Raw genomic sequence first — 17,088 nt, 5'->3', positions numbered from 1 at the left:
TTTCTTTTCGTAAGATTCACGTATGGTCTTAAAGTACACATTGTAGTCCCCCTGAAATAAATCATGGTTGGTTACCTTTTACATATTTAAAACATGGCCAGTTACCTTTTACAGCTTGTAAAATTGTTTATGGTGATGGATTCATTCAAACCATATGAAACAGTACAAGCTCTGAGAACCATGCAGTAATATAATCTCCCTGGAGCGAGTTCTAAGTTATTTCTTTCTTTGTTCTGTACAATGGATTAATATTTATTGCAGTTCTGAAAGACTCTGTCTGTTTTATCTCTGTGCTAAGATCCTTTGCAGCCATTGTTCCCTGCTTTGTGGTTTCTGCTCAGGCTGAGGCTCTGAATGGAAGACTAGCCCCCGAGGAAGCCCTGCAGTAGAATAGTCATTAATTTCACGTCAGAGTTTATAAAGACAGAGATAAGTGCCAGCAGTTTGAGAGTCACTGACCAACTGAATCGAGCCCAGCTCTCCACTTGCTAACTCATATCTACAATACGCTTGCAGTTTGAATGTAAGCAGTACTGCAACATTCTCTTAGACAATCTCATTACTCTTCTGAAATGCAAGCAGTACTTTCATCAAAGAAAGCAAGAGGCCCTTCTGTTACAGAGCACGAGATTTTACAGAAGCCAGCAAAACAAATCCACTTGCTGTTGCACAGCAGTTGGATCCATTCCTGGTCTTACAAAATACAGGCTGGTGAAACACATTTGTGTTTTCTTTGGTGGTTTAGGAAGTCTTTTCCATGCAGTTTGCACAAAATGGAGAAGCTTGAAGCATTCAGCACCAAAATGCTGTTTAAGTTAAGAGCACCTCGACTTAAACCCTGAAACGGATCAGACCGCTGTGCAATGAGAGCCTTGTTTGGTTCGTCTTGTGCTCAGCTGGAGTTGGGAGTGAAGTATATTGCCTGTATGACTCCAAACAAGCAGAATCCATTCATCTGAGCTGCAGCGCAGGGATGTGCAGTAGATTGAAATGACCCTCTTCTGTGTGCGGAGTATGGGAGCCGTGGAGCTGCAGGAATGTGTGACCCTTAAATTCACTCGATACTAATGGAATTTCACAATGCTGTTCTCGAATGAAGGCTGTGGCCTCGCATATGGTTTCTTTCAGGGGGCAAAGTTTCAGCCCATGAAAATTTGCATGACAGTGCACTAAATCAGCAGGCTGGACCTTTGCTTTGATTCGTCCACTCCGCCTGAAACAAAAACGTTTCAAGCGCTAGACCCCCTGCGCACGTACTTCGACTTCGTTAGGCCCTTTAATCAGCCCCCCCCCACCTCCGATAATTTATGTGTTTCGAAAACAATTTTATGGACATGAGTTAACTTCCAACATATTGAAAAGCCCAAGTGTGGTACTGATTAAAGCAAAATAAACTTCCTTACACTTCCCAACTGAAGTAGAAACAATTTTGCTTCTGTTGCGCTAATGCGCTGCAGGTGTGTGTAGCTGGCCTGGTAAGGGCTGATTTGCTGGCTCTGAAGCAGAGGGAAGAGAGTTGCTTTGCATCCCTCTCGGGCCTCAAAGTGAAGGTCTCTCTCTCTCTCTCTCTTCTTTTTTCCTGTTTTGTTAGCAGCCAACCTGACACCCCTTTCATGAGTATACTAGATCTCGTCCGGATTTTCAAAGCCATTACAAATTTGCTCTGACATGTTTCACCAAACCTTTGAAATTCCCCCTTTTACAACCCCAGTCATGGCTGCTTCTTCTTTCCCAGGTTAAGCTACGCGAGTGAAGCTTATTAGTGAAACAGTGGCTGACAATGCTTCCTCCTGTCAAATAAAACTTTGAAGAGACTTCAAAGTGTGCCAAGCATGTTGCAGCTGGTGCTTAACAAAATGGAGCAAGAGGGATGATGAAAGAGACAACTGCAGAAAATCTTTAGACTTTGCACTTCAAGGGCTCGGCAAAGGTTGCTGATATCTTAGCATTGGCTTGTTTTACTTCTGAAGCTTTCAGCTCCCATGTATGTTAGGAAAGGTTACAAACGAGAGGAGGCCAGACGAACCATCTAGCCTACTTGGCAGTGAGTAGCTAAATAATCCAAAGATCTCATCCAGCCATTTCCTGTAAGAATCAAGGGTAATCGGCTTCAACAACATGACTGGGCAACTTGTTCCACACTCCCACCCGCCTGTGTGTAAAGAAGTGCCTCTTTAGAAGTGCCTCTTGGTTTAAAATCCCCTTTCTCATGGTTTCCACCTGTGGCCTCTGATTCATGCTTCAGTCTTCACTCTGAAGAGCAGTTTTTGACTGATGTAAGTCCTTCCTGGCCTGTTGGCCTGTCCACTCAGCTCACGTCCGCACAGCAGAGCTCCAGCTGCAGGAGGAGAATCTTGCTTTGAGAGAGAAAGGGCTGACAACAATCCAGTCCTGGTAGATCCCAAAGCCTGGATTTTCTTGCATCGCCCCGTGGGGCAGCTCAAAACTATGTGAAGGCTTTCAAATCGATGAGGCCAATTTGCTTCTCTGAAGAGGCCCCTCCAGGATAATTACAGCCTCGCCCAGCAGCGAGAGGGGATACCTGACACCCATCCCTGATCCCTGCCCCAGCTCCAGGCCAGTGACAGCGTGAGTCCTTCACAGCAGCTGAATCAAACAGCTTTGTGTACAGATCAGGCGCCGCTTGAGGAGGCTGAATCCTGGGAGTCCTTGGGACAGGTTGTCAGGTGGGTCTGTTTGCACAAGGTCCCGGGTTTTAGTGGTTGGCAGGACCTGCTGTTGTCAACTTGTGTGTTTTCCACTGCAACAGAGATCTGTTTAAAAAAGAAAAGCAGATGTTTCTTCTTTCCTGAATAAACAAGCCCGCAGTGGACACATAACGTCTTCAACACCAGCTGTTTGTTTGCTATGACGTCCCGGTCTGGCTCTACTGTTAAAAAGGAACAGGAAGCCCCTGACATTTTCGGTTGGATTTGATGGCTCCATTCAGAACCGGGGAGAGAGACTGTGGCAGTCAAGCTCTGTTGTGGTGTGTCTGCAGGCAGAGAATAGTCTGTTCGCCAAAAAAATAACCAAGCGGAATCACACGTAACTCAGGAAGAAGAGCAGATACTGAAATAAAATAAATGAAGGTCACTTGCTTTAATTAGAGGGCTACTAATTTTATAGGCCTGTTGCATTTCACTTAAACAAAGAGTTTACCCAATCCTTTCTCACTGGAATGTCGAGGTTTTCTAGCTTTCGTTACCAAACGAGCTCTCGATGAACCCCGGTTTGAACTAAGTGAATTGAATTGGCGCAGGCAGGCCTGTTAGTATCTGCCGCTCAGCTCTTGAGTTGGAAGTGCCAGTCTTAACCCAGCGAGTTGTGGGGGTCTTGGAACAACTTCCCCATCCATGCTTTTGAAGATGACAACCTGGCTTTTCTCAGGACGAGGCCACCTGGATGAGATCGTTAGATCACTTCGACAGCCTGCCTCTTGTTTGGGAACTTAGAACTTCTTAACCTGTTTTTTTATATTCTTCCTTAACAAATTGAGATCTGCTGCATTTTGGCAGCTAAAAAGCAAGACACTCTTTTTCTGCAATTTTTAGTCCACTTAAGTTTTCAGTGTGGTCTGAATTCATCCTTTTCAGAACTCAGGAGACCCCAGGGTGCCGAGGATCAGATCTGGCAGTCTTTGTTTTAGATGAAGGATTAGACACAGCTAAATAAGATGAAAAAAATACACAGGTGTATCTGTACCATTGAGTTAACGAGTGAAGCCTGCAGATCACAGTATCAGCTGTGTAAAAAAATTCCAAGCAGTTGTACATAGAGGTACAGTTTTAGTAAATAATACCAAATTTGTTCAGGTGTTTGTTATGTTATCATAACAGTGGCAAAAGTGAAATGAAGTGGATACACTTGCTGACAGACGTTCTGAGTAATATTATTTGTATGATTAAAAAAGACGGGGACAGAATCCATATTTTCACACGACTTGTGGGCTCAAGTTTTCATCACCCTGAAAAAGGACAAGGCATGACCTACATCTGAGCAGAGAAGCCTGTGTGCTCTCTGCTGTTTTTCTCTTGGTAAATGCTGATTCCCTTTTTCAGCTTTCCAGATCACTGAGGGATTAATTTCAGAGGCCAAGAGAGCCAAGCACACTGAGGCATTCTTTCCAAAGCGGATAGTTAATTCTTCTTGGAAGAATTCTGATTATCTCCTTGGAATGTGCATCCTGAATCTGGTCAATTACTGATGAGAATCCTCTCTTCTGTCTTATACCAAAGCCACAGAACCGAGGGGAAGACTGCCCAGTCTTCTCTATGACTAGGCCCACACAATTACTACCTAAACATGAAAGTAGCGCATTGTTAAAGAAAAAGACAGCTTTGAAAATGTAGGTTCACTTAAGCTGAGACACAGCTGCTCCGACTTGGGAAGCCCTAACCATCTCGGATGAGAACTCCCACTCATTTCTCTCTCAGCCTTGGAAGTGGCGCAGTATTATTCAGAAAGGTGTTTCACAACCCAGCAAAGAAATCCAGCATGAGTATTTGCTTTTGTACCAAATGCGCACATAATCAAAGCTTTTGTTTCAAGGCAATGCATACATTTATTTTCCTGTGAATACTGTTAGGCATGACCCCGCACTTATTAAAAAAATCTAAAATTAGGAACAATTGAACTGATCCTTATAGAGAAAGAAAAAGGAGAGAGAGATGTGAAACCCACTAAAGCATGATCAGAGGAACCCTACTGAGAAATGGCATTTACTGTGACGAAGTAATAATTTACTGCCTGCAAAGCAAAGGTATAGTTGTACTCCTTGTAAAAAAGTTCTGCTCTGTACGCACTGAGATCAGTGCACATGTACAACATCTGAATGAAATTACCACCAAAGAATCCGTCCATTTATAAGGCATGATTAATGTGCCTTCCTCACCCCAGGTACAGGCCTGACAAAGAGAAGAGAGACCTGAGCACTCTGTCTAGGATGTCAGCGTTACTGTCTGCAGAAGAGCTAACTTATCATAAACTGGGCTCAGCCAGCACATTGGAATCAGGCACGCAGGAGACAGATGTATTACACGGTTGGAATGGAACTGCCCTGCTCCTTCGGCTCAGTCTGTCTGCACTTGGTTTTTATATTACAGAAAGAAGCTTTTATCTTTTTGAAGTGTGCTCCCCGTTTCCCCCTCTCCCTGCCCTTTTATTTTCACTGAGCCAGGTGGTGACACCCCTTCGTTCCAGTATAACCTGTGAACCAGCAGGGGTGTTGAAAAGGATGGTCTTTCTGCCTGCCAATTGATAAATATCTAAATCCTGGACGGCAGCTTCTTAAATGATCATTTATCATCTGTGTGCTGCTCTGTCTCAGGGCTCTTTAATGGAGACAGAATTCCCGTCATGATCTAAAACACAACCGCACAGAAATGTCCGTATCCGAGAATTCTTGAGCCTGCCCAGACTCTACAGTGTAGTCTAAATCTCATGCAGTTTGTTAAAAAGGAATAAAAAAAAATCAACATCAAGTGAGATCAAGTTTACAATTCCCCATCTGTGATGTTCTTTGGTAGAAATATATATTTTTTCTTTTTTTGCAGATATCAAACTGCAATACCTTTATAGAGAACACAGCAAAGCCATGCACCAGTGAAGTTTAAATTACACAACCGAGAATCAGATTTATTATTTCTCCAGAGAATGACATTCGCTGGCCTTGTGTCGGGCCGGGGTCCCATTCAGGGTGCGGTGCTGTCTTGTGCCCTGTGTCTCCAGGACGGGACCTGGATTCACACCAGGCTCATGGAGCAAGCTGCTCACCGGGGATGGATGTCATGCGTCTTTTCCTTTGAATCCCATAAATCCGTGTCTGCAACCTCATCGGAAGCGGCGTCTTCGTTAAAAAAACAAACACATTGAGCTTGTCACTATGTTCAGGTGCTGTTGCTTTGCATTCATCTTCAGTCTCTACCTGAGTTGTTATAAAAATAACACTTCAACTGGTTCATTTCACACCGCTGAAAGGAACGTTTTTCCCTGGATTCTCCGGCCTGATTTATAGGGCAGAGAGTGGCAGGAATTCTAGCTCCGAGGAAGATTTTGTGCTGCGGGCAGCAGCCGCAGCAGATCAAAGTTTAGCCGAGCATTTCCTCTGGGTCCTATTGGTCAAACGCCTGCGCAGACTGGGAAGGAGGAGAGGCCCCTGGGATTCTCCCTGCGCTGTCGTCCATCTTTCCACCCATCTGTCATATGGAGAGAGATTTGGGTTTCGTCAAGACGAATATGATATCACCGACTGAAACACGGCCTGGCTGGCTGGTAACGCGTTCTCCAAAACCCGTCACAGTGTTCTGCCCAGCGAACAGGGCCAGACGGATGATGATACATTAAGGGAAGCAAATTAAGACTTTTTTTTTCTGGAATTCTCACCAAGCAGCTTCCTCTTACAATATTCTCATTGTGACGAATTCGAGTCCTTGGCAAGAGGTTGAATGGCCTTCAGTGTTTATAACATGACGGCCTCCAGAGAATTAGTATTTAAGGGGGAAGTTTGAGAGACACATGGATTTTGTAGCCCAGATTTTGCTCGGTTTTGACTCTTGATGATGAATTAGGTACACCGGCACTGCCCTGTCTCTCCAGTGCAGAGTTTGGTCAGGAATACTTCCCGTAATGATCACTTTAGGAAATAACCCTCAGTCACATCATAAGATCTCACTTTATTAAAAATCTAAAAAAGGGCTCCAGGAGTGTTGAAGACTGAAGTGGTCCTTTTCAGTTTGTTTAGGTCCTGAATGAAGTGATTGAATTTCCCCACGATAATGTGGTTTATGCAGCCTACTGTTAACACAAGGGTCATGAACTCCGTGCTCCACAGCAACACCAAAAACATTTGAATCTGAAAATCCTTTTTATTAGGAAAACATTTTAAGGGATTAATTTAGCTAGCCCCATAAAGTGTCTAGACGGGTCAAATTAAATTACTAAATATTTTGATCAGTAGATGGGCCGTGTGTAGGGATGGACAGGAAGAGGAGCTGTCGAAAGCAGCCAGCTTTGGAACTTTGGAACTTTGGCTGGACCGCATCTTTATGGGTCTGGCTGTGTCTGTGGAGCTGTTTGTCTGACTCGCTGCGGAGTTCATGCAGCACTCTGGCTCTGAGCGGAGCTTCTGGGCTCCGGGAGTCTTGAACAGCTCATCTAACGCTAAAGCTGACCAAAAGAATGTGGTAGCTTGGGAGATGTGGTTCGGAAACCGGTGGTGAGGTTTACACTCACTTTACAAGGCCTCTAAAAATAAAGCCTGCTTTCTCAGCTGTGGCATACAAGCTGATACAGGAGTGTGAAAATACATGCTGCATTTACGGTAAAGAATGACGCTTTTAACAACAGGCTGCGTTTAGTTAGTTTTCAGCATCCTAGGTAAAGGAGGAGTTTTCAAAAAGGAGTTTCCAGAAATACCGAAGGTTAAGAATATAACAAAAGGTATCTCATTCAGCCTCTTCTTGAAACCAGTCTGCTTCAGTCACTTGGCTGTGCAGCTTGTTCCATCCTCCCACAACCCTTTGTGTAAAATACTGCCTGCTGCTTTCACAGCTTTAAATGTGCCTCCACGTAGTTCCCACTCTCCACTGTCCCCTGGATCGCGTCTCACTTTTGATTCTGAACCTGTCCGCAGGGCCGATCCGAATACTTGGACCCTCGAAGTCTTCTCTGCTTTAGACTGAAGAGGTTCATTTCCTAAGCCAAAGCCTTTCCCTACACATTTTTAAAGCCTGCAAGTTGAAAGTTCAGTTATTTAGCTTTTTCAAGATTCAGCTGATTTTCTTCAGGAGTCAATGTGTTCGTTCCTCTTTTCCTTTTCCGGCCCCTCTGGTGAATGTTGTGGCACTAGGTGGGCTGAGCCAGTATGCAGAATGGTGTAAAGTGGTACTTGGTAGACTGGAGCGGGCCGAGCCCTCTGCTGTGTGAAACGTGCTCAAGAGGATCTCGATAAAGCCAGGCTGCTAACCTTATAACCTTACAGTGACCCCGCTGTGACCTCCAGGACCACTGGCACTGTTAGTTCCTTGTTGTGACATAACATCACAATAAGTACAAAAACAGTGATGCTTATAAAAAAAATATCAAATATTTCTGCAAAACATTTAGGGGTCTGAGGAATGTCCAATACGACAGGCATCTTCAAAGGTGCTAGTTCCAGTTATCAGTTTAAATTCTATATAGTGTTTCCTAATCCTGTGACAGAACACTGTTCTGCGCTGATTCAATCCCGATTTGAAGCAGGGACTGTGTGTTGTTTACAAAGCCTTCATGATATTTGTTCACAGACGTAATGGTGGTCTGGCGCTTTACCTTCTCTTGCCTTATCTGGAGTGTGTGTGTCAGCTGTCAGTTACAATAAAACAGATCCTGCCCATTGCACGTTATCACACATCAGGCCTGCATATCTAGAAATTAGTCACGGATAACCCTTGTCAAAGGAGCGAAGAGGAATATTCCTATCACCTCATTCCAAAGATATGGCTAGTTTTGTTGTACACGTGGGTATGGTGATAGGTGCTCTGGTCAGGCCTGGAGAGGAAGAGATATAGATTTATGTCAGCAGTCTTATTTCTCTGTGTCTGCAGATCTCCTGAGCTTGTGCAAGAATGTGTTGTCACATTGATGGCTCCCAGACATGTAGTAGCTTTTTTTGCACTTTTGGAAGTGAGGTTATAAAGGTGGCTTAAGAAATCTGTCAGCGCTGATGAGAGAGAGGCTGTGTGCACTGAGCTGGGCTGGGCCTGATTCCATCACAGACGCCAGCGCAGGGGGACACTGCGCCCATGTGGCCCGTCAGCGGGCTGATGTCACATGACATCATTCTTTCCCAGGAAGGCCGGTTCTGACCACTTGCACGAAACCTTTATACTTTGGTTAAGCTGATGTTTTGGTCTGGGTGCTCCAGTTTCCTCCCACGGTCCCAAAGCGCGCTGGTGGGTTAATTGGCTTCTGGGAAAGTTAGCCCTGGTGTGAGGGTGTGTGTCTGAGTCTGCCCTGTGATGGACTGGCATGGTATCCCGCCTTGCTCCTGTTGCTTGCTGGATTAGGCTCTGGCTCCTCCACAACCCTGTATTGGAAGAAGCAGTTAAAAAATGAATGCATGGATATAAGAAAGCAAATATTTTCTATGGCAGCGTTTCTCAAGGCCTGCATATTCAGTAACATTAATTCATTATCTGTTAGTCTTGTGGGAATTACAACCTTATGATAGGTTTTGCACAGGCAGCTTGTTTGGAATTGATACTCAAAGTGGTTAATTGAAAATTCTTTATCTTCAAATCATCCACTGAAAGCTACTTTACATTATAAAAACTCACTTGCACACTGTTACTTAAATTACATATCAAATGTGATTTTTTTCCATGTTTTTTTCCAAACATTTATAGATGAAAAACTTTACTGGTAACTGAGTGAGTGACAGTGCTCTAATTTCGGTAGAATAACAGATATTTCGTTTTATATTAAAAGGTTTTATGAAGTCACCAACTCTGGAGTTCTGTTATTACTGTTAATGTACTCTTGACTTGTAGACATAACACCCGTGCATATGTTTTTTTTTTAATCAAGATTGTGGTTTTAAATCCTTAATTAGCAAGGTATGCCACGTTTCCTGATTAATATAGTGGCTGACAAAAGCATTGCACCTCAATTCTGAAACATCAATTTTAGTCTAATAAGATTATTAAAATGTACACATTCACCATTGATTCTTTCCAAGTTTAAGGCCACACGTCATCCACCAGTGAGGCCCAGCAACACCAGGGTGCCACACGACAATCTTCTGCCCCAGCAGCCTCACTGCACAGCAGATCAGGGGAGAAGTGAGAAACTGCTTCAGCACCTGAATTAAGAGGGAGCTTTAGGGAGGTCAGATCATCCAGGGTCAGAGTGGAATTTAGCCAGGACACTGGGATTATACCTTACTCCTACCCACAGTGCCAACAGGGGCCTTTAATGACCCAGTAGTCAGGACACTACTTTAGCATCAGATCCAAAGGGCAGCACCTTCCACATCACAGTGTTCCTGGATATTGTTTTGACTTTTCGATTTTGGAAATTCAGGTCGAGGATGTAAAAGCAATACTTACTGGTCCACCAGTGAGCAGAAACCTGGTTTTGCTTGGAGGTCTCCCATCCCAGAACTGACAGGCCTGCAAGGTGGTAATACTGGTGTATTGACTCCATCTCTCTAGCAGTTGTAAAAGCAGGATTAGGATGAATTAGATACTTACATTATGTCCGAGCATGATCGGTACTTTGGTCAGTGACTGGATGTGTATGTGCACTCATGAGCTGTCAAATGCATCCCAGGATAAAAGAGAATGTTTCATTTCACTTATTGATTTTAAAATCGCGCACAAACTGCTCCCTGTCTGGCTTGTCAAAGTTATTTTTAGAAAGGAGAGCCCGGCCTTAAAGAGTGCAGCACCGGTCCTCTTGCGGTGGAAAACAGGCAGTGGCAGATGTCTGCATGATCATTTCGGTAACGCACAACAGATGTCTTCATATTCTCAGACGCATTTAAAAGAAATGTACAAATGTTCGTGCGCTGATGGGGGTACAAAGCCACGCTGTGAGGAGACACATTTGATGAATTAGCCTGAAGTCAAGTGGGAGAGGAGAATGACACGTAGAGAGGAGAAGCAGGAGTACAGTCTGATCGCAGGCACAGAGGGAGCAGGAGGGATCGGGGATGATTATTCATGTCCTGCACTCTTTCTTAAGTGAAACTAAATCATGATTCATTACTTCCTCTTCACCCACTTTAATCTCCTTGTCACATTTCTTTAATACGAAATTACCACAGTGTTTGTCTATATCAGCGTGAGGCACTTCTGTTGAGCAGCTACAAGATGTGACAACTTGGCAAGGCAGTTTTCCAAGGATTGCCTGCATCGGGGGGGGGAACCACCCAAAAAAGTAATACTGCTGAATGAATAGAACTACAGTACAGTAAAACACAAAAACAGCTTTTCACGGTTCAGTTGTGCAGAGTCCTGAGATGTCAAACAGAGATCGGCATGAGAACGTGACGGAAAGCGATGTATCACCACCATCGTCATCACTGTCCTGCAGATAAGATGTTAAACCTGACTACTTGGTTATTAAGGAGCCAGAGGCACTGTTGGTGGGAGTAGTGGTGCTAACCTGTGTGTTTTGCTCAGCAGAGTCTTTCAAGGTCAGTTACTGATGGTAGGTTCAAGATGTTTATTGGACAACCAAAAATGTAGTTCTTTTAAAGATGTTATGACCAGTCTTAGCCCTAAACTGTTGTGAATATGTCTTTCACCTCTTTCCCTTCCACTCTGGTCTGGCACAACCTGGCCTCCCTAAAGCTCTCATTTAATTCAGCGGCTGCAGTACTTTCTCACTCCTGCCCTGATCTGGGGCTGCTGTGTTGACCAGGTGGGGCTGCAGTTCTGCCGGGGGTGAAATGGGTCCCTCCCAGCACTTTGGTATCATCATGTGAAAACCACAATACAACTGCAAGGAATTTGCATTGATCATCTTGTTGTTATTGTTATTGACCAGACGGGAGGTCTTCTTCCTGTTCACTTGCTAGCTGTTGATCATTAATTTATGGTGTTGTTCTGTGTCCACCTCCATGTAAATTAAGATTTCTCTTACAGAACAAAGTGTGGCAACATTGGTTGTTAGAATGAATGTCATTGCCTGTTCCATCTGACAGGTGGGACAGGGGTAGCCAGTAAGGGTATTAAATTGTCTCCCCCTCCCTGGTTGCCACTGTGGTTCCAGCCATGTTCCACCTCCACTTGCCAGTGACTGGGGCCGCAGCCTCTGTGCAGGGGCTGGGTGACCAAGCCTTAATGCAGACACTGGTGAAATCTGATCCGTCCCAGCCTGACACTTTCACAAGCTGGGCCTCAACAAACTCGGAAATGACCTGCCCGTCTCCTGGCGGGATGTCTCTGTGGAGAGAGGTCAGGGCACAGCAACAGGGAGAAGAAGCCGCATCCCCATGGAATAAAAAACACTCCCACCAAGCTACCCTTACTGCCTTCAGCCCTTTCACTGTCACAATTCCCAAATATGCCCTCTTCCTATGTTGTTAAAGAAGACAGACAAAGCCGCCAGGTAGGACATAACACATCCCCTGAGCAGCTGGTTTAGCGTAAGCTGATACATCCCGAGAGTGCGCAGCAAGGCGCAGGTCTCCTGAGAGAGTCTGGGGCCCCAGCGCACTGTTCGACCTGCCTGTACCGTTCGCAAACTGCGCCCAACAGAACTCTTTCGAAAAGGCGTCACAGAGAAAGACGAGGACTCCTGCTACTGCTACTACGGAACGTTTTTCCCGGTTCCGTTGACGGAGAGCCGTGAAAGGTTCTGGCTGCTGTGATATGGCCCTGTGTTGAGCTCCGCACACTGGTCTCCACATGCTTCAAGCCCGGTCTCTAGTTTGCTCTCTGATTCCGTGTCTTCTCCGGAGACCTAGTTGACATGCCTGTCCTCTGTGTCTACAGTGCTTACAGCCATGCAAGGAACTGTGGGAGTCCCGAAGAGATGTGTCCCACAAGCCCTGTGAGGTGAGTTCTGGAAGCCTCTCCATCGGAGCGGGAGGCAGTGTCTTCTGCAGTTGAGAAATGGAATGATTGTGCTACACGTCTGCCAGCCATTAAAATCCCCCTGGTAGAGAGGAAAGCATGTCTACGAGAACAGATGCATTAAAGAAAGTGTTTTTTTTGTAGCTGCCCGTTAAAGGTCCTAAAAAGAAAGAGAAAAAAGAGCTCATGTCCAAACCCTTCGATTCGGAATTCCTTGACTCAGAGTTAGTGAGGTTCTAAATTATTGTACTCAAATTAGAGCTAAAGACAAACCATTAGTGAGGTCCTGAATTATTATACTTAAATAAAAGATCATGGCATTTCAGGAGCAATAATTTGACTCTTTTATCTTCTTGTTTGCAATATGTTTTTGTGTAAGTAGAAGAAAAAACCTCCTCCAGCTCCCTGATTGAAACCATTCCCCTGGTGCAGAGAATCCATTACCCTGACAAAACCGCTCAGGAACAGCGAGAATTTAATCCTTCTCGATTTACGCACAGTTTCCACTTTGCGACTGCAGCTTAACACAAGCAGAAACTGTAAGGAGCCTAGTTCAGCGATGACAAGAAAACGTTATCCTTCCCTTTACAAATGCCAGTGTACATTTAGACAGATCAAGCTCACCGTCTTTAATGAAACGAGGTCTTTTTTTATCATTATAGTCTCGGCAGGATTGTACCTCCCTGATTGAAGGGAACAGAAGTATCGTTTCCTTGTTTTGCAGCAGTTAAGTTGTTGTCCTGATGCGTGTGAAATTATTGGCACTCATATCAATCACGAGACAGGCGATGATTTGTGCAGGTTTTGCTCCTGAGGCACAGGAGCACTGCTGGGAGGCCTGGGAATAAATGTCGTATTGACAGGCCCCTCGTGAAACGCTCGCCACCCCCTCTTCGGAAGCGAAACGAAGCCGATGGGAAGGGACGGGGGGGCGCGGAGGGGCGGGTTCGGGCAGAGGCAGGGCCCTGACGCTGTCCGCGCTGCGCTCTCCCCTGCAGAAGCACCACGAGTGCGTGACCAGCTCCGAGTTCCTCAGCTCCATCCGGGCGCGGAAGCAGGGGGACTGCCCCGCTCCCCAGAAGGCCTCGGGCTTCGCGGCGGCCTGCGTGGAGAGCTGCGCCGCGGACCGCGACTGCGCTGGGACCAGGAAGTGCTGTCCCAACGGCTGCGGGCACACCTGCCAGACTCCGGCCAACCTCTTTAAAGGCGAGGGGCATGTCCTCCGTCTGCCCTGGGTGGGAAGCTAACAGCCTTGGCTTGGGATTCCCAGCTCCAGTGCTGGATCCTTTTAGAACCCTAAGAATGTAGTGTTGCATTTGCTTGGGTTTTTTTCTTAACTTCCGGTTAGCGGCCTTTTCAATCCCAGCAGTTACAGATCTGCTAAGTGTGTCTATTTGTTTCAGGGTTCCTTCTTAGAAGGTCCTGGCAGGTTCGGTTTTTTTACAAGTGGAGCTTCTTTCCTCTTGAACCCCCACGCAACGGAGGAGCTTCCAGAGGAAGGAGAGGTGCACTCGCCCTCCCAGGTGTTTCGGAATTTCCCCATTCAGAAATAACAGCATGTCTCTGCCGTTTGGCCAAACCTTTGTCCCACACCGTCTTCCCTGGACCCTCCCGGCAGACCCCGCTGCTGAGAGTGACCCAAAGACAAGCCCTCACACCCCCCGAAAACTGCAGTCTCATCACTAGAACCCTGGTCCCCAGTCTGGGGTGTCCTTGTCTCCTCTGGTTCCCTGTCTCCGTATCCCATGACTTGGATACTTTCTTTCTTTTGTTTTTTCAAAGCTCAGTTTGAATCCTTTGGCCATAACATGTACAGATGCCTCCCTTGACGTGTCCTGGCTCATTCTGTGATGCAGACAGACCTGGGGTTCAAATATGTTGCTGTTCTTTACACGCATTAACCATTTTTGGGCATTTTTGGTAAATTCGTGGTTTTTTTTGTTGTTTTGTTTTGTGAAGGCGTCCCTTTGAAACCCAGGAAAGACATGTCGTTCTTGGAGGACGGAGCCGGGCTGGTGGAGGTCTCCTGGAAATCCCGATTCAATGTTTCTGTGGAGCCCGTGCTGCACATCCTGCAGAGACGGTGGAATTATGGGATACACCCCAGCGAAGATGAAGCCACGCCGTGGCAGACAGTCCTCATGGTAAAATCAAACAACAGTCGTTATGACTGGTGGTGGGTGGATAAAATCCGGCAATATTATTTGTAGAGGCCAATTTAGCAAACTGAGCAAATGCAAATTGAGCAGGTTTCGTTCATGTAAAGGTTTCCAAACACCAGTCCTGGACAGTTGCAAGGTTCTCTGGTTTAATTACAAACCTAATATGCAAACCTAATATGCAATTACTTAATTGAGTCAATTACAATTACAAGTAAGTTACAGTACAAATTAGGCCAGAGTGGACATTTAGCCAGTGACTGAAGAAGTCTGGAGAGCCAGGTTCTGAATTAAGCAAGTGGAAATGTACTGTACATTGCTAATAGAGTAAGAGAGGTGCTTTGGCTTGGTAAAGAAACTGTCTGTAAAAAACACAATATAAACGGACCAGTTTTCTCAAAAATGACATCGCAGGCCTGGGCTGACCTCGCAGGTTTCTGATCTCCGTAAGGCACCGATTTGCTCTTTACAGACAAAGCAAGCTGGACCCCTGCCTGGGCTCTGGAAACAGTCACAGACAGGCCTGTGTAATTGTAGCCGTCCGAGGCTTCACAGTCAATTACCTCAGCAACACAAGCACAGTAACCCGGCGTCCTGTCAGAGCATCCAGGAAGGAGGGCATCCCCCTCCCTTCAGAACCCAGGATCTGAGAATCTTCTTGCCAGTTCTGTTTCCAGATTCCAGTTAGGAAAAGAACAACCACTAAAGCTGCTGTCTAAAACAATAGAGGTGCTCAAAAACCTGACCCCGTACGGATCAGAGCACTCCGGACCATTCAGCTGCATGAAAGTGGGGACTCCCCCCTGGCTGCTGTCGCCCCCAGCGGAATTTATTCCATCCGTCTTCGGGGATGCAATCGTCCCGGATTTCATTAACCTGAAAGACGGGCTCTTCGGATGCTCTGCACATCGTGGGGTCTGCTCTTGCTCGGCAGCAGCGCCTCATCAGCCGGGCGGGAGAGGGCGTTTGCAGGCTGCGGCGGGTAACGGGCGATCGCTCTCTAACGTGCCTCCTCCTGTCCTTACCCCCCCCCGACACCAGACCGTGGAGGACCGTGCGCTGCTCAGGGACCTGAGGCCGCACCGGTGGTACCAGTTCAGGGTGAGCGCGGTCAACGCCCACGGGACCCGCGGCTTCACCACGCCCAGCAAGCACTTCCTCTCCTCCCGAGGTGAGAGGGCGGGGCGGGGCGGGGCGGGCGTCTCACTGCGCATGCGGCTTCCCGGCTGCCGGCTAGTTCCGATGGTGTTTTTCTGGAATTAAATTATGTTGGAGAGCAGCGCTGGGGGATGCAGGCTTCCTCTGTGCCAGATCAGTATTCGATTTCCAACCTGAACCGTAAACCAGGAGGTCTGCAACCTTTCTGTCTGCAAACGTCTTGCAACACCTTAAGGCTGGTCCTTTATTGAATTTTGCGCACAAAAAATTAATTTATACAGACATCACGTATTCTCTTTTGCAGATTAATTTTACTTGAAACTGACTGAAATCTAAAAGCATGAATGAGCAGTGTTTTTCTGGGGGGTGGAGGAGTTGGGAGATAGTATTTGTACCGTATTTTCCAATAGAACCTTATGCCCGATCAGCATATTTGTAGTGTAAAATACTGTGATACTCGCCCTAATCTGTAATTCCAATCTTCGTGTGATAACAAAAAATTAAAATATCCACATATTTTGCAATGTATGTTGCTTTTCTCACACTGTTTTAACAAGAACGGACAGTTTAGCACATGAAAGTCATCAGTAAGAGTACAGAATTAGTAAATGACCCGTTGAGACAGTTGTTCAGTACGTACAGTCAGCTAAAGTGGCTTAATTTCACATGCTCAACAAAAATGAAAGCAGCAAAGCAAGAGGGAGGTGGAATAAAGTTAATGAATACATTTAATTTAATTTAAATCTAGCACTCTAATTAATACTAAAATACTAGTCATTAATACTAAAACACACTTACGACAAGCTTTCATTCTAAAGACGAGATGTCTGCCAAATCATTTCTGAAGAATTACCCACAACAACATTGCGAGACAAACTAAATCTCTATAAAAGTCTGCAGCAGAACCCAGAGAATTCTAGCGTTTCATCAAACTGCTGTGTTTAAGCACTGCTGGCACCAGTAATCGCCACATCTGCACAACCTCTGGAGCTTGAAGAGAAATTGTCCTTAACCTTTAATCAGATGTTAAACATATTTTGAGTGCCATGAAAGATTACAAACAAATACTTTCCATGTCTGTCCTCCATCTTCAGTAAAATAAAAATATTTGATTCTTGTTCGCTAGGCAGCTTTCTGCATTTTTGAAATGTGCTCATTTTTCTCATTACTGTAATAGCGCTGGGGGTTTTCTGTTGTACAGTGCGAAC

At 45.7% G+C, this 17,088-nt stretch overlaps 2 protein-coding genes across 3 annotated transcripts in view; both read left to right on the top strand.

The window, feature by feature from the left end:
* cp (ceruloplasmin) overlaps nt 1-17,088 on the top strand; it is a 430,985-nt gene that overhangs the window by 77,555 nt on the left and 336,342 nt on the right. The window lies entirely within an intron of this gene.
* anos1b (anosmin 1b) overlaps nt 1-17,088 on the top strand; it is a 44,662-nt gene that overhangs the window by 13,932 nt on the left and 13,642 nt on the right. For both annotated transcript variants that reach the window (XM_069197621.1, XM_069197620.1), the window contains exons 3-6: nt 12,483-12,545; nt 13,562-13,769; nt 14,523-14,707; nt 15,764-15,893. In XM_069197621.1, coding sequence (XP_069053722.1) covers nt 12,483-12,545; nt 13,562-13,769; nt 14,523-14,707; nt 15,764-15,893 — 586 coding nt within the window. The remainder of the gene's footprint in view (nt 1-12,482; nt 12,546-13,561; nt 13,770-14,522; nt 14,708-15,763; nt 15,894-17,088) is intronic.

The sequence above is a fragment of the Lepisosteus oculatus genome, chromosome 13 (genome assembly GCF_040954835.1).
Source record: "Lepisosteus oculatus isolate fLepOcu1 chromosome 13, fLepOcu1.hap2, whole genome shotgun sequence".
NCBI lineage: Eukaryota > Metazoa > Chordata > Actinopteri > Semionotiformes > Lepisosteidae > Lepisosteus > Lepisosteus oculatus.
Note: the sequence above shows the minus strand (reverse complement) of the source record. Positions and strands in the feature narration are given on the sequence as shown.